Source organism: Macaca thibetana, chromosome 1, assembly GCF_024542745.1.
Source record: "Macaca thibetana thibetana isolate TM-01 chromosome 1, ASM2454274v1, whole genome shotgun sequence".
In the NCBI taxonomy this organism is placed as follows: domain Eukaryota; kingdom Metazoa; phylum Chordata; class Mammalia; order Primates; family Cercopithecidae; genus Macaca; species Macaca thibetana.
This window is the reverse complement of record NC_065578.1, coordinates 44,077,588-44,098,893: the sequence shown is the minus strand read 5'-3', so window position 1 is coordinate 44,098,893 and position 21,306 is coordinate 44,077,588. Positions and strand designations below refer to the sequence as shown.

The 21,306-nt window shown below is 42.3% G+C and overlaps 2 protein-coding genes across 3 annotated transcripts in view; one reads left to right on the top strand and one right to left on the bottom strand.

The window, feature by feature from the left end:
- UROD (uroporphyrinogen decarboxylase) overlaps positions 1 to 12,953 on the bottom strand; it is a 133,412-nt gene extending 120,459 nt beyond the window's left edge. Inside the window, exon 1 of the mRNA XM_050800072.1 lies at positions 12,944 to 12,953. The gene's annotated coding sequence lies outside the window, so the exon portion shown is untranslated. The remainder of the gene's footprint in view (positions 1 to 12,943) is intronic.
- Positions 1 to 21,306, top strand: part of EIF2B3 (eukaryotic translation initiation factor 2B subunit gamma) — a 349,397-nt gene that overhangs the window by 296,066 nt on the left and 32,025 nt on the right. For both annotated transcript variants that reach the window (XM_050799440.1, XM_050799449.1), the window contains one exon: positions 9,038 to 9,127. In XM_050799440.1, the coding sequence (XP_050655397.1) occupies positions 9,038 to 9,127 (90 nt within the window). The remainder of the gene's footprint in view (positions 1 to 9,037; positions 9,128 to 21,306) is intronic.

Sequence of the window (21,306 nt, the reverse complement as noted above, 5' to 3'; positions counted from 1 at the left end):
TGGATATTACACCTTTGTCAGTTGCATAGTTTGAGAATATTTCCTCCCATTCTGTGGGTTGTCTGTTTACTCTGTTGCTAGTTTATTTTGCTGTGCAGAAGGTCTTTAATGAGGTGGAAAGGGGAATGTTTGATTATAAACAGTCATGTGATATCGTTTGAGTAAAGTAAATGTTCTGTAACTGGATTGTAGTGATAGTTTCATAGCTCTGTACATTTTCTAAAAATCATTAAATTGTATGTCTAAAACAGGTGAATTTTATGGTATGTAAATTATACTTCCATAAAGCTGTTTTTGTTTTGTTTTGTTTTGTTTTGTTTTGTTTAAGACATAGGCTGGGTGCAGTGGTTCATGCCCGTAATCCCAGCACTTTGAGAGGCCAAGGTAGGAGTATCACTTGAGGCTGGGAGCTCAAGATTAGCCTGGACAACATAGTGAAGCCCCATACAAAAATACAAAATTAGCCAGGTGTGGCAGCTTGCACCTGTGGTCCTAGCTACTTGGGAGGCTGAGGTAGGGGGATTGCTTGAACTGAAGAGTTGGAAGCTGCAGTAAGCTAAGATAGTGCCACTGCATTCCAGCCTGGGTGACAGAGTAAGATCCCAGCTCTAAATAAATAAATAAGTAAATAAATAAAGCTAGAAGACACTAAAATAAAGCAATCAGCCAAATTCAGAACATGAATGTTCTATGAGACAGGTGACCCAATCTAACAGATTAATGGCTTCATAGGGAAATAAGAAAGGGAAATTTTTTTTTTTTAAGAGTCAAGGTCTCAGCCAGGCATGGTGGCCCATGCCTGTCATCCTAACATTTTGGAAGGCCAAGACAGGAGGATCCCTTGAGCCCAGGAGTTCAAGACCAGCCTGGACAACATAGTGAGACCCTGTCTACAAATAATCTGAAAAGTTAACTGGGCATGGTGACGCGTGCCTGTAGTCCTAGCTACTCAGAAGGTTGAGGCAGGAGAATAGCTTGAGCTGAGGAGTTCAAGGCTACAGTGAGCTGTGATTGCCCCACTCCACTCCAGCCTGGGCGACAGAGCACCCTGTCTCTCTCTCTCTCTCTCTCACACACACACACACACACAGAGAGAGAGAGAGAGAGAGACAGGCCCAGACTAGCCTTCCCCGTAACTGGAACTACAGGCATGCTCCACCTCACCCAGCTGGAATTTTTAAAAATGAATTAAGCAAATGTGGCCAGGCACGGTGGCTCATGCCTGTAATCCCAGCACTTTGGGAGGTTGAGGCAGGCGGATCACTTGAGGCCAGGAGTTCGAGACCAGCATGGCCAGTATGGTAATACCCCATCTCTACCAAAAATACAAAAATTAGCCAGGTGTAGTGGTGCATGCCTGTAACCCCAGCTACTCTGGAGGCTGAGGTAGGAGAATCGCTTGAACCTGGGAGGCAGAGGTTGCAGTGAGCCAAGATCACGCCACTGCACTCCAGCCTGGGTCACAGAGCAAGACTCCATCTCAAAAAAATAAAATAAGCAGGCCAGGTGCGGTGGCTCAAGCCTGTAATCCCAGCATTTTGGGAGGCTGAGACGGGCGGATCACGAGGTCAGGAGATCGAGACCATCCTGGCTAACACGGTGAAACCCCGTCTCTACTAAAAAATACAAAAAAACTAGCCGGGCGAGGTGGCGGGCGCCTGTAGTCCCAGCTACTCAGGAGGCTGAGGCAGGAGAATGGCGTGAACCCGGGAGGCGGAGCTTGCATTGAGCTGAGATCCGGCCACTGCACTCCAGCCTGGGCGGCAGAGCGAGACTCCGTCTCAAAAATAAATAAATAATAAAATAAAATAAGCAAATGTAATGTGAGAACTTTAATGGATGTCAAATCAGATAAACCAGATGGAAAAAGACAAATCAATACAGATAGGATACTAGATGACATTATTAAATCATTGATAATGACATCAAAATTATATTGTAAAGTTCTTAGCAATTAGAAATATATACTACACATACTGAAATATTTATAGGTAAAATGACACAATATCTGGCATTTGCTTTAAAATACTGTATAGTTTGCCAGGATTGCCATAACAAAGTACATAAATTGGGTGACTTAGAACAGCAGAAATTTATTGTCTTACAGTTCTGGAGGGCAGAAGTCCAAATTCCAAGGTGTCAGCAGGTGGTTCCTTCTGAGGGTGGTAAGGGAGAATCTGTTCATGCCTCTCTCCTATCTTCTAGTAGCCTCAGGCATCTTTGGCTTATAGATGACATTCTCCCCATATCTCTACCTCGTCTTCACTCTACATATCTGTCTCTGTGTCCAAATTTCCCTTTCTATAAGGACACTACCTATATTGGATTGATGGCCCCCCCCAAAAAAAAAAAAGACTTCATCTTAACTCGATCATCTGCAAAGACTCTGTTTCCAAATATGATCACATTTACAGGTACTGGAGGGTTACGACTTCAATATCTTTTGTGGAGAACACAATTCAACTCATGATAAGTACTATAGCAAAAATAAAAATAAAAAAGATTGGCAAAATGTTGAAAATTATTTAACCTGATTGATGGATATATGAGAATTTATCCTGAATTTTATGCATATTCGAAATTTTATTTCCTTAAAAAAATTTTTTTAAGAAGTATATGTGTCAAAGCAGAGACTTGAATAAATATTTGTACACCCATGTTCATAGTATTACTCACAATGGCCAAAAGGTGGAAGAAACCCAATGTTCATCAACAGATGAATGGATAAACAAAATGTGGTCTATACATACAAGGGAATGTATTCAGCCTTAAAAAGGAAGGAAATTTTGACACATGTTGCAACACAGATAAACCTTGACAACATTATGCTAAATGAAATAAGCCAGTCACAAAAGGATAAATATTGTATGATTCCTCTTTTTTGAGAAAGAGTCTGACTCTGTCGCCCAGGCTGGAGTGCAGTGGTACAATCTCAGCTCACTGCAACGTCCACCTCCCAAGTTCAAGCGATTCTCCTACCTCAGCCTCATGAGTAGCTGGGATTATACGCATGCGCCACCATACCTGGCTAATTTTTGTGTTTTTAGTAGAGACGGGGTTTCACCATGTTGGCGAACTCCAGGCTGGTCTCGAACTCCCAACCTCAGATGATCCATCTGCCTCGGCGTCCCAAAGTGCTGGGATTACAGGTGTGAACAACTGAATCTAGGTTTTTTTTGTTTTTTTTTTTTAGACAGTCTCACTTGTTGCCCAGACTGGAGTGTGGTGGCAAACTCTCAACTCACTGCAACCTCCACCTCCTGGGTTCAAGTAGTCCTCCCACCTCAGCCTCCCGAGTAGCTGGGACTACAAGCATATGCCACCACACTCGGCTATTTTTTGTATTTTTAGTAGAGACAGGGTTTCACCATATTGGCCAGGCTGGTCTCAAACTCCTGACCTCAAGTGATCTGCCCACCTCAGCCTCCCAAAGTGCTGGGATTACAGGTGTGAGCCATCATACCTAGTCTGCAGTGGTAGATTCATAGGAGTGTTTAATTCCAAAAATCATTTTTCAGAAGTAATTTCATCTTCCCTATTACAATTACACTGCATTATAGTACTGCATTATGTACTTTTTTTTTCTTTTCTTTTGAGACAGGGTCTCCCTCTGGCGCCCAGACTGGAGTGTAGTGGCACAGTCATGGCTCACTGCAGCCTCGACCTCCCAGGCTCAAGTGATCCTCCTGCCTCAGCCTCCCATGTAGTTGGAACCACAAGTATACACTACCACACCCAGCTAATTTTTAAATTTTTAGTAGAGACAGGGCCTTTCCATGTTGCCCAGGTGGTCTTGAACTCCTGAGCCAAAGCATTCTTCCTGCCTTGGCTTCCCACAGTGCTTAGATTATAGGTGAGGGCTACCATGCCTGGCCTACTTTTTTAAAAAAAAACAAACAAAAAAACAAGGTCTCACTGTGTTGGCTGGCCTCAAACTCCCAGGCTCAAGTGATCTTCCCACCCCCAGCCTGCCAAGTGGCTGGGACTGTAGGTGCAATGCCAAGGCACCTGGCTAGAAAGGATAACTTTTGAACAAATGAAGATAATCAGATCACAAGTACAGGCCGGGTGCGATGGCTCACCCCTGTAATCTCAGCACTTTGGGAGGCCAAGGCGGGCAGATCGCGAAGTCAGGAGATCGAGACCATCCTGGCTAACATGGTGAAACCCCATCCCTACTAAAATTACAAAATATTAGCCAGGAGTGGTGGCGGGCGCCTGTAGTCCCAGCGACTTGGGAGGCTGAGGCAGGAGAATGTCGTGAACGCGGGAGGCAGAGTTTGCAGTGAGCCGAGATGGCGCCACTGCACTCCAGCATGGGTGACAGAGTGAGACTCTGTCTCAAAAAAAAAGAAAAAGAATTTGGAGAGAATTTTGGATAAGGTGAAATTGACAGCAGAAATTCTGAGTTCAGCCAGGTGCAGTGGCTTGTACCTGTCATCCCAGCACTTTGGGAAGCCCAAGCAGTCAATCACCTGGGGTCAGGAGTTGGAGACCAGCCTGGCCAACATGGCAAAACCCCATCTATACTAAAAATAAAATAATAAAAAATAAATTAGCCAACCATGGTGGCACGCACCTGTATTCCCAACACTTTGGGAGGCCGAGGCAGGCAGATCACTTGAGGTCAGGAGTTCGAGACCAGCCTGGCCAACATGGTAAAACCCCGTCTCTACTAAAAATACAAAAGAAATTAGCCGGGCATGGTGGTGGGCACCTGTAATCCCAGCTACTTGGGGGCTGAGGCAGGAGAATCACTTGAACCTGGGAGGTGGAGGTTGCAGTGAGCTGAGATCACACCACTGTACTCCAGCCTGGGCGACAGAGCAAGACTCCATCTCAAAAAATAAACCATCAGATCTTGTGAGCATTCACTCACTATCATGACAACAGCATGGGGGGAAAACGCCCCCATGATCCAATCACTTCCCTCCCTCCACACGTGGGGATTACAGTTCAAGATGAGATTTGCATGGGGACACAGAGCCAAACCATGTCACACACAAATACACACACACAGAGTAACACTTTTAGAATTGTGCTCAGGCCAGGCGCAGTGGCTCACGCCTGTAATCCCTGCACTCTGAGAGGCTGAAATGGATGGATCACCTGAGGTCAGAAGTTCAAGACCAGCCTGGACAACATGTGAAACCCCGTCTCTACTAAAAATACAAAAATTAGCCAGCGTGGTGGTGCACACCTGTAATCCCAGCTACTCAGGAGGCTGAGGCAGGAGAATTGCTTGAACCCAGGAGGCGGAGGTTTCAGTGAGCCGATATCACGCCACTGCACTCCAGCCTGTGCAATGGAATGAGACTCCATCTCCAAAAGAAAAAGTTAAAAATAAAAATCATTTTTTTAATTTAAAGAGTTAGGTGAAGAGAAGGAAAAATGTGTGGTTCTTCAGAGGTCTTATAGACTTTACAGGCGTGAGCCACTGCACCCGGCCATGTTTTCTTTTTTAAAACACAAAATTGGCCAGGCGCGGTGGCTCATGCCTGTAATCCCAGCACTTTGGGAGGCCGAGGCGGGCGGATCATGAAGGTTAAATTTTTATATAATTTCTCATTTTTATTTATTCATCGAAAGGATTCCGATAAATTTTTTATTGCAATGGACTTTTTAAAATTGCGGTGGACTTATTTTTTTTTAAGATGAGTTCTTGTTCTGTCACCAGGCTGGAGTGCAGTGGCACAATCTCGGCTCACTGCAACCTCCAGCTCCTGGTTTAAGTGATTTGCAGTGGACTTTTTCTATGGTTGGCAAATGATGGTCTTTTGTTTTGTTTTTTGTTTTGTTTTGAGACAAAACAAAAGGATCTTACTTTGTTGTCCTCTAAGCTGGAGTGCAGTGGCATGATCATGGCTCACCACAACTTCAATCTCCCAGGCTCAAACAATCTTCCCGCCTCAGCCTGCTTAGTAGCTGGGACTACAGATGCATGTCATGCCACCACACCTGGCTATTTGTATTTTTTATAGAGATTGGGTTTCACCATGTTGCTCAGGCTGGTCTTGAACTCCTGAGCTCAAGCGATCCTTCTGCCTCGGCCTCCCAAAGTGTTGGGATTACAGGCATGAGCCACTGCACCTGGCCATATTTTCTTTTTTAAAACATAAAATTGGCCAGGCGCAGTGGCTCACGCCTGTAATCCCAGCACTTTGGGAGGCCGAGGTGGGCGGATCATGAGGTCAGGAGATTGAGACCATCCTGGCTAACATGGTGAAACCCCGATTACTAAAAAAAAAAATACAAAAAATTAGCTGGGCCTGGTGGCTGGCACCTGTAGTCCCAGCTATTCGGGAGGCTGAGGCAGGAGAATGGTGTGAACCCCGGAGGCAGAGCTTGTAGTGAGCTGAGATCACGCCACTGTACTCCATCTCGGCAACAGAGCGAGACTCTGTCTCAAAAAAAAAAAAAAACTATTTATAAATATCTTATTTACTTCCATTTATTGATTTCTTTCTGTATTATATATAGACTCAAAACATCATCCTGGCCCAGAGCCATAAGCCAGTTATTCACATTTCATTGGTACCTCTTTGAGGTTTTTGGTTTTGTTTTAAAATATCAATCTTTATTTCTAATATAATTATAAAAACAATAAAATGAAATAAGGCAACCTCCTTTTTGGTAACTTAAATGTCATTAATGTCCCAGTGCCAAGATTTATATTCACTACACATTTAACCTGAAAGGAAAAAAAAAAAAATTCCAAATCATCCATTTCTGTTCCTGCATCATATTCCAGCTTGGTAGCTAGTTACATCTCTATCCTTAAGTATATCAGTTACATTTTTGGAACATTTTGTCTTATAAAAAATGGAAGAACGAGAGTTTTTTAAAACTGAAAAAGCATTTATAAAATACCATATAGATTTTATGCCATATATACTAGGGATTGGTAACAGTTTAGAAGATACTTATTCAGACTTTTAAGTTATTTGTATCCTGGCTCGATCAGTACAAGTTGACTCAACTATAAACATTAGAGTAGTACATCTACCTCAGAAGGTAGTTGTGAAGATTAAATAATATGGAGTGTATGAATGATGAAAGGAATTTATAAACCAAGGGAGTGAACAGGAGATTGCAACTCTTCAAATTGGTTAGATCAAAAGAAAGAAATATTAAGATGTAGAGTTCAAGTGAAACACTGGTACCACAAATCGTATTTGCTACAGTCACACCCACATTTGCTACAATCTATTCCTTGAGGACTTTTGTAGAACTTGAGAATTTCAGAAAGTTAAACCGTGAAAGTACCTTTTACTTTCTTCTTCATCCTCATTGTATACATTAATTAGCTTGTGTATGGTATGGGTGTGGGATTCCCAAGTCTCTGACTCTTATATTGCACTTTTCGCAGAAGAATAGAAGCCCAGATTGGTACACCATGACTTATTGGATAAATTGCTTCTGGGGTATCTAGATCCCATGATAATAATTTTCCTTAAAACTATAAGGCAGCCAGGTGTGGTGACTCATACCTGTAATCCCAGCACTTTGGGAGGCCAAGGCAGGGGGATTGCTTGAGCTCAGGAGTCCAAGACCAGCCTGAGAAACATAGTGGGATCTTGTCTCTACTAAAAATTTAAAAAAAAAAAAAAAAAATTAGCCAGGTATAGTGGTGCATGCCTGCAGTCCCAGCTACAGGAGGCTGAGGCAGGAGGATCACTTGAGCCCAGGAGATAGAGGCTACAGTGAGCAATGATTGCACCACTGCACTCCAGCCTAGACAAGTGGCTGTCTCCAGCCACAGCAAGACTCTGTCTCTAAAAATAAAAATAAAAACCTACAAGGCAGTCAAAGCAAAGCAACACAGAGTTAGAAGAAAAACGACAACCAGGCATCTATGACTGGAATTTTTTTTTTTTTTTTTAACCATACTCCCCTTCTCTTCCCTGGGTGTTTATTTTTATTAAATAAAGTGACCCCAGACGTTACCAGCGTGGCATTTTTTAAACCTAGGCAGATGCCTTAATTTGACCTAATTTATTCATTTATTTGTTTATTCAACAACTATTTATTGGACATTTAGTCTGTGTCAGGCATAATGCTAAGTGCTAAGGATGTGAAGATAAATCTCTGCTCTACTGAAATTCAGTCTAGTGGGAGAGAGAGAAAGTAAATAGTCTGTTTCTTTACTGTATGTTAAGTTATCCAATCGAGGTAGATACCAAGTGTTGAGGGAGCACAGACTTCACTGTTGTCAGTGAAGGATTCCTACAGGAAGTGTATCCTGGGGTGAGTCCTGAGAAATAAGTAGGAGTAGGAAGTTAGGATTGTTCATATAATTTTACTCCATCTTCTGCGAAGATGGAGAATACATACCAAATCATGGAGGCAAAAGAAAGCATGGCTAAGGTATGGTCTGGGGAAAGTAGGATAATTAGGGTAAGAAGCAGGAAAATGTTTGTTACAAGAATTGTGTATAAGAATTTATAATAGAGGCCAGGTGCAGTGGGTCACACCTGTGAATCTCACCACTCTGGGAGGCTGAGGTGGGTGGATCACTTGAAACCAGGAGTTCAAAACCAGCCTGGCCAACACGGTGAAACCCCATCTCTACTAAAATACAAAAATTAACTGGGCATGGTGGTGCACAACTATAGTTTCAGCTACTTGGTAGGCTGAGGCACAAGAATTGCTTGAACCTGGGAGACAGAGGTTGCAGTGAGCTGAGATCACACCACTGAACTCCAGCCTGGGCAACAGAGCAAGACTGTCTCAAAAAAAAAAATGTTAATGATCGAATAGAAGAAGGTAGATTATCATGATATGATATCTCACCAGATTTCTTTAGAATCCTAAAAGCCTCAGAAAGTATGCCATAGGGTTTCTAGGGAAAAGACCTTTTATGTGGTAGAATCAGGGCTGGGGTCCACTGTCCTGGTCTCCCCAGAAAGGGGTGTAGGCAGCATGGCTGTGACCCTCATAAACTTACCAGTGCCTACTACCTAATAATAGAATGGAGACCATGTTACCTGATTGTGAGCCTCTTCTTTCTTCTTCTTCTTCTTACTTTTTTTGGCAGGTACCCTAGAATACGTTTCCACACAGATCTTGTGGATGCCCACCTCTACTGTTTAAAAAAATACGTCGTGGATTTCCTAATGGAAAATGGGTAAGAAAAAGGGTGGTAGAGTCAAACCTACAGTGCTTAACTAGCTACTTTGTGAATTCTTTAAGTTTTAAACCTTCATATTTTAGATAACCAGTTTCTAAAAATAGCACAATAGCACAGTTCTCATTTTTGTTTTAGAAATGAAATTATGTCATCAACATAGTGTTGTTTTATCTGTACCACAGAGTCCCCTGCTTGTATTTTTGCAGCGTGTGTTATAATACGTCAACAAAATATTTTGTAACACTTGTAGTAACCCATGGTGCCTCTTTCTGCCCAGTTCCAGGCTCTTCTTCCCTCCTTCAACAGGATCGAGCTCCACAGCCCTTATGCTATTTGTCTCTAATTACATGTTCTTCTCCTAGGCAGTTATCCTATAGATGGGCCCTCTTAGCAAAGAGCTAGAGACTTAACCACAGAAGAGAAGAAGGAGAGCAAGTTTCCCCCCAATTTTAGAAAAGAAGTCCACTTCAATGAGTGCAGAGAAACAAAATGTGGCACACTTTCTGATTTTTTTTTTTTTTTTTTTTTTTTTTTTTTTGAGAACAGAATTGTAGGACTTAAATAGTTTCCAGAGATTGTGTTTGGCAGATCACTGGACTTGAGTTTTCAAAGAGAAAACCCCTTTTGCAGTTAATCTCAAGGATTTTTTATAAGAAAAGCAGCTACAGTCCTCAAAGGAACAGGTGGGAAAAGATTTAATAACTGCATGGTTAAGAATAGGAGCAGCTAGCTTCCCTTGATGACTGCTGGATAAGTTTGGAAAGTTCACCAGTGCTATTCAAGGCAGAAACTTATCTAGGTGAACAGATACCACGGTAGGAAGAGGTATCTCAGACCATCTGGAGAAAAGAATTTGAGAACCTGAGTTTATTTTATTTTTTTTTTATTTATTTTTTTTTTTTGAGACGGAGTCTCACTCTGTAGCCCAGGCTGGAGTGCAGTGGCCGGATCTCAGCTCGCTGCAAGCTCCGCCTCCCGGGTTCACGCCATTCTCCGGCCTCAGCCTCCCAAGTAGCTGGGACTACAGGCGCCCGCCACCTCGCCCAGCTAGTTTTTTGTATTTCTTAGTAGAGACGGGGTTTCACCGTGTTAGCCAGGATGGTCTCGATCTCCTGACCTCGTGATCCACCCGTCTCGGCCTCCCAAAGTGCTGGGATTACAGGCTTGAGCCACCGCGCCCGGCCAGAGAACCTGAGTTTAAATGCTAGCTCTGCCTTTGGCTGATGGACTTGAATATATATCAGAATATTAAGAGGAAGGAGGATTGTTCCCCTGCCCAGTATGATCTTTCTTGCAGTGTCTTACCCCTCACCCCCCACCCCCCACAACACTTGCTAAGTTCCTATGGGGAGGCCCATGTAGAGCCAATGGTAAAACAAATCATTTGGACTTTTAGAAAGCTTTCCCAAGGATTGTTATATCTCTGTTTCCCCTACCAAGGACACTGTTGCCCTGCTCCCTTCTGACCTCTGAAAAATGTTTTCATTCCATCAACGCATACTTATTAAGCACTCATTATGAGGCAGGCATTGTGCTAAATCAACCATGGGATCAATGATAAATAGACAGATATGGCCCTGCCCTCATAGAAATTACAGCCTGAACTCCATGGTGGAACGTGGAGACCTTGCTTTTTAGATAGCAGGGTAACTTGTTGCCAAGATTTAGAGGGTGATCCAAGACCTATTTCTCAGTGACCAGTCTGGGCTGTTTGTATTCCAAAAATGAAATTAACTCTTGGCCATTGAAGAGTTTATTTTTCACTCTCAAATAAAAATGAAGTCATACGAAATGAGCCTAGGTCTTGATGGGCAGAGGGGACACAACTGTGTTAGAAAGGATGACTTTTTAAAAAATGATTTACTGTGGAAAATTTCACATAAATGCAAAAGTAAAGAAAATAATGAACTCCCATGTATCCATCACACAGTTTCAACAATTATCAACTCATTGTCAATTTTGTTTTATATATGCCACCATTTCTCTCCCCCCATTACCGTAAATTGTTTTAAAGCAAGGCATTTTGATATAATTTCATCTGTAAATATTTTGATATAATTTCATCTGTAAATATATTTCAGCATGAAAGGACCCTTCCAGGATAAAGATGATATTTAAAATAGATATATATTTTACGTATACATATATATATAGAGAGAGAGAGAGGCTCTTTTTTTTTTTTTTAATAAATACCTTAATATCATTATCACACCTACAAAAAACTGACAGTATTTTCTTAATACTATCCAAGAGGATTGTGGCTTTCAGTGTCTGTATATGCAGGCAGTTTTACAGCAAACCTAGTCATCTCATCCTGGTTGTTATGGCTTATTTGTAGCTCATTTGGCCAGTACCAGTTAGTTATTCCCACACCTGGCAAGTGTAGTGCAATGGTGTGTGTACCTTGAGGACAAACCTGAAGTTGGTGATACGGCTATAGGTCCTGGCCAGAAGCTCTGCCAAATGGGACTTTCCCAGAACCTGCTGCAGTAGAGAATGATACAGAGCCTCAGCACATACTGTTTCCCCACCTCCAGATCTGTTTAGGAGACCCTTATCTCTTTCCTCCCCGCATCTACCTTCACCTCTCAGAATTGCTGCAATCAAAGAGCATATACTGAAAATTGATATATTTCAATATATTGGAAAAAGTAAAAAGGCACAGCAGGGCAAATTGGAATGTTACTTGAGGGAGAGTCTTTGTTCCTGGCTGGAATAGTGAAGGTCTTTGAAAAGTTGTGGGAGATGGGATTGAATTGGTTGGTGGTAGATAGCAGCATGTAGAAGGTCTTGAAAGCTGAGCAGGGAGTTACAAATCTTTAAACAGAATAGTCTTACAGGAAATAAGCAATGATGCAACCTGGCAAGTGAACATAAACCATTCTGCATGGGAAAGAGATTTCTTCAAGATAAGTAGGAGGCATTTATAATCATCTGGTCATCAAATGATGACTCCTTTTAATGGAAAGAGTAAACCTAGGAGACCCAGCTTCAAGAAAGGACTGCTATAGCAATCCTTTGTTATATTTCACCTCTGAGAGTTAACATATTCTACCCTGTGTTCTTTATGTAGGAAAGCTTCATGTTTTCTACAAAGTCACACTTAGGTTTTGTTAGTTGTTTACATGTTAACATTTTCCACTCAAATTCTTTGAGAATGGATAGCTACCTGGATTTGTAAGGCATTCACTATATACTTGGTGAATGGGGGAAAGGAGATGTAGTGACAGGTAACAGAAGCGATTTAGTATTAATAATAATGAAAGAAGAGAGGTGGGTTTCCACAGTTGACTAAGCAGAAAAGCTATAAGGAGAACTGCAGAGAGAAGAAAATCTGTACTCTCTTTGATGAGAAGTTAGTAACTATACACACTTTACAAGTTTTTTATCCACTTCTGAATGTGGTATGATAGATGAATGTTCCACAGAATCTGTTGAACATTTTAATTCAAAATGTGTTGGATTCTATGTCCAGGGCCAAAGCAGAGCTTAGTCTGAGTATTGTGACTGTGATACCTCTTGATAACTGAGTGTTCCTCCCTCTTTTACAATGTCAGCTGGATTAAGCCTAAAGAAGCTGATCTCTTAGGAGATCTAGAAGCCCAGGTATTGGCCCAGCTCTTTGCTTGCCTTAGTAGGAGTTGCTCCTAGACCTGAGTCAGGGCCCTAGATTGGCACTGACCCTATGAAGGCCTCAAGCAATATGCCAGTATGCCAACTTTGTGAGCTAAAGCCATGGGCAATATATGCCAGGCAATATATACCAGGATTAGTCTTGATTTCCTTTTAGTACAGAACCTCTCCCAACCCCGCCCCCCCCGCCCCCCGCAAATTTATCTTTCTCTCTTTAAGAGACTTAAAGATTAGTCTCCTTAACAGGGAGAATTGAGACTGATTACTTCCTTCTTGTCCAGAAGTATCCACGGTTACAGTCACCCTCTTATAGTGTTAGAATCTGATATTGCCGTGCAGTGCTTATAGTCTTGGGGCTGGACCTTCAGAGCAGGAAGAGAGAGGAAAGAAAAAGATTTAACAGCACCTATCATGTACCAGGCCCTATGCTGGGTGCTTTTCACATATATTCACTTCTTACAATAGTTCTTTCATTAGGTATTATATTATAGAGGAAGAAAATGCTCAAAAGTCATTTGCTCAATGTCATGCAGCCACAGCCTCAACAAAATCCATCACTATTTAATTGATTGCCAGCAACGTCCACCACAGATGTTGGATATCTCCATTGCTAACATGCTTATGCGCACATGCACATGACTCACACTTGGAAGAATAACAGCAGTCACAACTTCCTTGCCTCAGCTATGTCGGGATGCAGAGAAGTAAGGATAGGACCCACAAAGTGAAGTCAAGAGTTGGGGATAGGCAGCCATGGTAAGGTCAGAATCATGGTAATAATTAAAGCCACACACAAAATGAAGTTATGTTAGCTGGGCATGATGGCATATACCTCTAGTCTCACCTACTCAGGAGGCTGAGGTAGGAGGAGCACTTGAGCCCATGAGGTTGATGCTACAGTGAGCTATATATGATGGCACACTGCACTCCAGCCTGGTAGACACAAAGAGACCCTGTTTCTAAATTAAAAATTTAAAAAGATAAAAGTGTGGAATAGCTAGAAAGCCACGAGTAAGCACAAGACAGCAGAGTGGAGGTAAGAAGCAGAGATGAGGGACCAGATAGTGCCATGAGAGGTAGACAGTAGTAGTCTTGGTTTCTTACTGTTCAGTTCGGGCATCCATTAATTTGGCTGTACTTGGTTTCCTTACATGTCCTTAGATGTCCCAGAGGTTTCATGATGTGTCCTTTACTTCAATAACAACAAGATTAAGCTAAGAGTATATGACTTACACACCTTCTCAACAGGGCTGTTATTGGGTGACTGCATACTGATATCTGAAGATGCAGGTGCTACCAAGAATAAATCAAGGTAGTCTCTTTGAACTTCTTAGTTGCATTCATTTTTATCTCTGGGACTTCTAGAAATCATCAGCTGCTGGGGAAGGGACAAAGTTCTAGCAGCACAGCACATTGTATGACTTATAAATAAAGAGTCCCCAGTTGAGCTAGCCTGTGCTATCTGAGGGTATCATGGGTCAGCCTATGGTAGGAAAGATAACCTTTTTAAAGAGGACTTAAAAACTGGAAGAATATATATAATTAAAGCACTCCCACAAAGAAGCATCATCATGGAGCCAGAAAATCTAAAACCAGAGGGAAAGGTATGTTTGGTTTGATGAAGATTTAAGAATAATCTCCCTGTAAGTATAATGGTTAATTGATGTCCTTTCCATCTATCTTTGTTCTCTGGCACATTCCTAAATATTTGTTGAAACATCCCTAGATGTTATTCCTGTAGGAAATGTCTCTCAATTTTTTCCCCTTTTACTACCACTTAGATTGGATATCCTTACTGTGCTACCATAATAATATTCTCTGATTGTCTCCATCAGGCATAAGTAACCATTCCCTCTTCTGATCTTGTATAGTCTTAAATTATTACATGCATCCCATTAAATTGTATTTACATGTCTGTCTTTTCCATCTTTTTGAAGTCCTTGAGGACAGACTTCATCCCTGATTCATCTTGTGACACAATAATAGATGCTCAGTAAATATAAAGGCAACCAAACTGTCAAGTGCATCTGAGGCCATGGATTTGCCTGTTTTGTTTCATTGTTGTAGTCCTACTGTCTAGAAGAGTGCCTGGCACGTTTTGGGCGCTCTGTGAATAAACTGAATAAATAGAATGTTGATTGGCCAGGTGAGGTGGCTCACACCTGTAATCCCAGCACTCTGGGAGGCTGAGGTGGTTGACTCACTTGGGCCCAGGAGTTTGAAACCAGCCTGGACAACAAAGTGAGACCCCATCTCTACAGAAAATAGGAAATAGAAAAATTAGTCAGGTGTGGTGGCATGTGCCTATAGTTCAGCTACTCTGGAAGCTGTGAGGTGGGAGGATCACTTGAGCCTAGGAGAGAATTTGAGGCTGTGATCACGCCACTGCACTTAAGCCTGGGTAACAGAGCAAAAGGCTGTCTCAAAAAAAAAAAAAAAAAAAGTTTATTGATTTGACCTCTCCAGCCAGTAGGAGTAGGATCTGAACATGTTTTTCTTTCTCAAGTCCTGTGCACCAGCATTGAAATTTTATTCTTATGGAAGACGTCAGTATTTTGTCAACAAGGAAAAAAGGGTATCACAGAACTGTATACCAAATATCTAGCTTTTAAATCAGGACCCTTTAAGATAATTTCGTGTTTACTTTCCAGCTTTCTTTGGAGGAAAAAAAAAAAAAACTGAGAACAAAGCATAGGGTTAACTCAGCAATTGCCTTTTCTTCCCAATTATAGCTCCACTGAGAGAAGAGGCAAGAAAACCCAAGTTTTTAGTCCTCTGCTTGGCTGACTTGAGTTCCAGGCCCTATAAAAGTAGGTTTTCTGTTCTCCCTCCTTCCTAATTCTTTGAAGGACTGAGTTGAAGTGAGACATTTGGGCAATTGTTAGTCTCTTTTGATTTGCTTACAAAGACAGAAAAGCCAGAATGCAAAAGTAGCCAAACTTTTTCTTTTGCCATGGACATCACTTTTAGGCATCTGGAATCTTGTGGTCACAAGGAGGGCCTGATCTCAGATCAAGGCAAAATAATAGAAGTATCAGGTTTGACTAGAACTAATAATCATGTGTTTTTTCAAGTATTGGAATTTTTTTTTTTTTTTTTTTTGAGACGGAGTCTCACTCTGTCGCCCAGACTGGAGTGCAGTGGCCGGATCTCAGCTCACTGCAAGCTCCGCCTCCCGGGTTTACGCTATTCTCCTGCCTCAGCCTCCCGAGTAGCTGGGACTACAGGCGCCAGCCACCTCGCCCGGCTAGTTTTTTGTATTTTTTAGTAGAGACGGGGTTTCACCGTGTTAGCCAGGATGGTCTCGATCTCCTGACCTCGTGATCCGCCCGTCTCGGCCTCCCAAAGTGCTGGGATTACAGGCTTGAGCCACCGCGCCCGGCTTTTTTTTTTTTTTGAGACAGAGCCTCACTCTGTCACCAGGCTGGAGTGCAGTGGAGCAGTCTCTGCTCACTGCAACCTCCACCTCCCAGGTTCAAGCAATTCTCCTGTCTCAGCCTCCCGAGTATGTGGGACTACAGGCATGTGCTACCATGCCCAGCTAATTTTTGTATTTTTAGTAGAAACGGGGTTTCATTATTTTGGCCATTATTAGGGCAACTTATAGACAGAATCGTGATCTTGGGTGGGTGCAAGACAGGTAGATCTCCATACTGCAACCCCCCAGACCCAGAGCCTATACCTTGGGGAAAAAAACATATGCTTTGGAAGGAATTTTCAAAAATCAAAGCAGTTTGTGACCTTAAGGCATTTAGCAAACCTAATATCTGACCTACCTAATTTAGACCAAATGTCTTTGTTTTACCGATAATCTTTAACATTTTTTATTTCCCAAAGATTACTAAAGTTACATAAACTAAAAGGCATTACAGTTTTTATTTTTCTTTCAAAATATTTAAGTGCTTATTTTTCTTTATGCCAATTAATTAGAGCTCTTTTACATAAATATCACACACATAACACATATATAAACTACACAGACAGACAGAAGAAGATCTGGTAGTTGTAAGATTTTTCATTTGCCAGTTTCTTAATTGGATTACTGGCCTCATGGTAGAGCCCTTCAAGAAACAGGGCTTAGGAAAACATGCAGTTTCTAGGGCCTAATAAGCAGGTACAGCTGAAAGACAAAAACAGACCCCCAAAAATTATGGGTCCCATTTTTATACCAGATCCTGGATCCCAAAAAGAGGGAATCAGCCCAGCTCCCATGGAAGTCTTATCTCTCAGTGGGGAGTGGGGACATTTCCATAACTTCTAGGTGGCCAAGAGCATGCTTCTCTGATGTAAATGTGCAAAGAGCCACGTATTCCCTAATAACTGCCATTAGCCATTGTTAAAAGTATATTTAGCCTTAGATTTTCAGAGGAATCTATCCACCACCCATTCCTGGGGTTTCATGAGGAAAAGAGTTTTTTCCCAGAATGAGGTCTGTGACACCTGCTCTGTTTTTTGCAAGGAGTCCCAGTCTGTTAGAGCTTGAATATCCACTTTTAATTAAGCTGACTGGCCAGGTGCAGTGGCTCACACCTGTAATCCCAGCACTTTGGGAGACCAAGGCAGGTAGATCACTGGAGGTCAGGAGTTTGAGACCAGCCTGGGCAACATGGTGAAACCCCATCTCTACTAAAAATATAAAAAGTATCCAGGTGTGGTGGCATGTGCCTGTAATCCCAGCTACTCAGGAGGCTGAGGCAGGAGAATCCCTGGAACAGAGCAAGACTCCGTTTCAAAAAAAAAGATAAAAAATAAAATAAATAAAAATAAAAGCACTATGGTTAAAAGTCAGCTTAATTTCTTTTTTTTTTTCTTTTCCTTTTTTAAGATGGAGCCTCGCTCTGTCACCCAGGCTGGAGTACAGTGACACAATCTCAGCTCACTGCAACCTCCACCTCCCAGGTTCCAGCAATTCTACTGCCTCAGCTTGAGTAGCAGGGATTACAGGCATGCGCCACCACATCCGGCTAGTGTTTTGTATTTTTAGTAGAGATGCCATTTCACCATGTTGACCAGGCTGGTCTTGAACTCCTGACCTCAAGTGATCCACCCGCTTTGGCCTCCCAGAGTGCTGGGATTACAGGCGTGAGTCACCACTCCCAGCTATAAGCCTCTTTTAAAAAGCCCTTTTAAATTTCTTATTACCCAACTCTAGCCAGGCCACACTGACAATATTTCTGGCTTTTGAACTTGACCAAAGGTAACTTCACAGGTGCTTAGGGAAAGGAGAATTCAAGATGGTTTGTGGAGGGGAAGATAATCAACTAATGGTAAAGGTCACGCACATGTCAAACCAGAAAGGACTCATTCCCTAAGCCAGGAATTGAACCCAGGGCATCACTGTGAAAAGTCAAAGCCTTAGCTGCTGAGCTACAGCACTAGGAGTTTCCATTGCTCTTCCCGCTCTTCCCAGAAAGAGCCTAGAGTAGTTAATTTTGTGCTTGCAAAGGCTTTTAACTACTCAAGATAATTTTTAGAGGTAGCTATGACATGAATCCCAGAATTCCTATTCCCTGGAAGGAAGAGACCGAGAGAAAGTATGGCCACATGGTTACAAGGTCAAGTTCCCAAGGACATAGAACAAAATGGAGACCTCACCCAGTTTTTTTGTTTGTTTCAAGGACCTGCAGCAAAGTTTATTACTGACCAGCTTGCTGGCCATCTTGAGCAGTTTATGGGGTCCTAAGCCCCTAAGGTACCCCTCTTCATGACAGAACAACACAGACAAATTCATAGCACAAAATACATTAGATTCATTATGACTTAATTACTAGCCTTAGAATTCTTTTTCTCATTAATCAAAACTTTACAGAGGAGATAAACAGTGATTTTTACTATTCATCAGCCAATTTGCAGAGAGAGAGAGAGGCCAGAAGTCTCACTGGTAAGAAATTTTTACCCCTTTGCCAGCATGTCCTGTTTCTGGGTTCCCCTTCCCTGAGCAGCCCTAGCAACACTGCTTGCCACAGCATCGCTCCGGGGGCCAAGCTGCATCACAAAGGAAAATCATGGAACCACAGACAAATTCCTCTCAGTTTTGCAAGTTGCCACCCAAACGGCTGCATGGTGGACTTGAATTCTAATATTTTCCATTCTGGACATAGCAAAACACATGTGACAAAACATAGACATTAGCCACCATATGGATGCTTAGCACCCAATATTGAAATGGCAAGGCCCAAACTTGCCCCCGGTTGGGCCCTGTCATCTTTATCCATTTTTAACCAAGAGGGACTTTATTGAGGGGAGGGCCTCTCACCCAGTCCCATCCTTTACTCAGGTAAGATGTACCCCCATTACATATCCAAAGTCAGCCAATTGGTGCTGCAGTCTGTTTCCTTTGGATCATATGGTAACTAAGCTAAAAGATTAGCAAATCTAATTTTGTAATCAATTAATCATTTAGGTGCCTCTTTTTTTGGGAGGGGGGGACAGTCTGGCTCTGTCACCCAGGCTGGAGTGAGTACAGTAGTGCGATCTCAGGTCACTGCAACCTCCGCCTCCTGAATTCAAGCATGCCTCAGCCTCCCAAGTAGCTGGGATTACAGGCCTGCACCATCATGCCTGGCTACTTTTTGTACTTTTAGTAGAGATGGGGTTTCACCATGTTGACCAGACTGGTCTTGAACTCCTGACCTCAAGTGATCCACCTGCCTTGGCCTCCCAAAGTGCTGGGATTACAGATGTGAGCCACCGTGCCCAGCCTTCGTAAAGTCTTTAAATAAAAATATTGAAATATTTTTAGAAGTGTCTGCATATCAATAAGCATTGCTAGATGAGTCTCGATGCACTTCAGTGCATTGTTCATTTGGAACGTTCTACTGTAAGTTATCTTTCGTAAGATTTTGCCATTTCTGTAAGACTTCACTGCTTACCAGCTAATGTATAAGCTGGAAGGAATTCAGTTTTCCAGAAATTAAGGATCCCATTTTTACCTAAAATATTCACTTTGCTCTCAGGTTCCCTTGATGAATTTAGCCAATGATTTTTCCTACCTAAGCACACAAGAAAAATGAAACAAAGGGGTAGAACACAAACATCCCTGTGAATTTTTAAGAGCCAAAGTTTACAACCCCTACAATATTACCATTTACAACCAGTTTCTTTCTGACCCAGTCAGATGTAAGAAGCTTCTAACTGGATCCAAGCCAGCTAATTACTGGATCAAATCCAATCCTGGACCCAGTTTGGATCAAGAAATTTGCTCAAATAAACTTGGATAGCTCAAAACACAAATCCTTGGAGCTCTGAAATCTGACAGAGCTTACCCACAATCCCCAGTCACTCTGAGAGATCAGTGGACATAAGTGGGTCCTTGCAGGTACCTTGTTTGTTCCCTCAGCTCCTGGGGGTCATTAAAGCTCTACTTCAGATCCCACTTCTGACACCATCTGTTAAAAGAAAAACTCAAGCCAAATTAAGTTTAAAGGAGTTTATTTGATCTATTAATGACTCATGAATCAGGAAGCCCCCAGAAGCACAGCAAATTCAGAAAGACTCCAAGGATGCCTCATGGTCAGAGGCATTTGACAATTTTTAGACAAAAAAATGAAGTGACGTACAGAAATCAGAAGTGAAATACAGAAACAACTGGATTGGTTACAGCTCAGCATTTGCGTTATTTGAACACAGTTTGAACACTCAGCAGTGTATGAGTGGTTGAAGTATGGCTGCTTGGATTGGCCAATTCTCAGCTGTTGGTATAGGCACATACTCCTAAATTAGGTTTTCAATCTCGTCTACCTATTAAGTTAGGATGCAGTTTGTCCACAAGCACTCAAATATAGAAGTACAAAGTCCTTCTCAGGCCATATTTAGTTTGCTTTAACATTCATAATTTCACTACTGTGAGATAACTATTGTGAACATTTTAGTGTATTTCCATTGTTTTATTTTCATATATATAGTGAGAATACATGCTTGAAGTCACACTTTAAAAATAATCTGGATCAGGTGCAGTGGCTCACGCCTGTAATCCCATCACTTTGGGAAGCTGAAGCAGGTCGAATCATGAGGTCAGGAGTTCGAGACCAGCCTGGCCAACATGGTGAAACCCCATCTCTACTAAAAATACAAAAAATTAGCCCAGTGTGGTGGCAGGTGCCTGTAATCCCAGCTACTCGGGAGGCTGAGACAGGAGAATCGCTTGAACCCAGGAGGCAGAGGTTGCAGTGGGCCGAGACCACACCACTGCACTCTAGTGAGACTCCGTCTAAAAAAATAATTTGCTTTTTTCATTGAGTATTATAAGCATTTTTTTTCTATCATTAAAAAATTCTTGGCTGAGCACCGTGGCTCATGCCTGTAATCCCAGCACTTTGGGAGTCCAAGGTGGGCGGATCACGAGGTCAGGAGTTTGAGACCAGCCTGACCAACCTGGTGAAACCCCATCTCTACTAAAAATACAAAAAAAAAAAAAATTAGCCAAGCGTGGTGTCAGGCGCCTGTAATCCCAGCTACTCAGGAGGCTGAAGCAGGAGAATCACTTGAACCCGGGAGGCAGAGGTTGCAGTGAGCCAAGATCATGCCATTGCACTCCAAGCAAG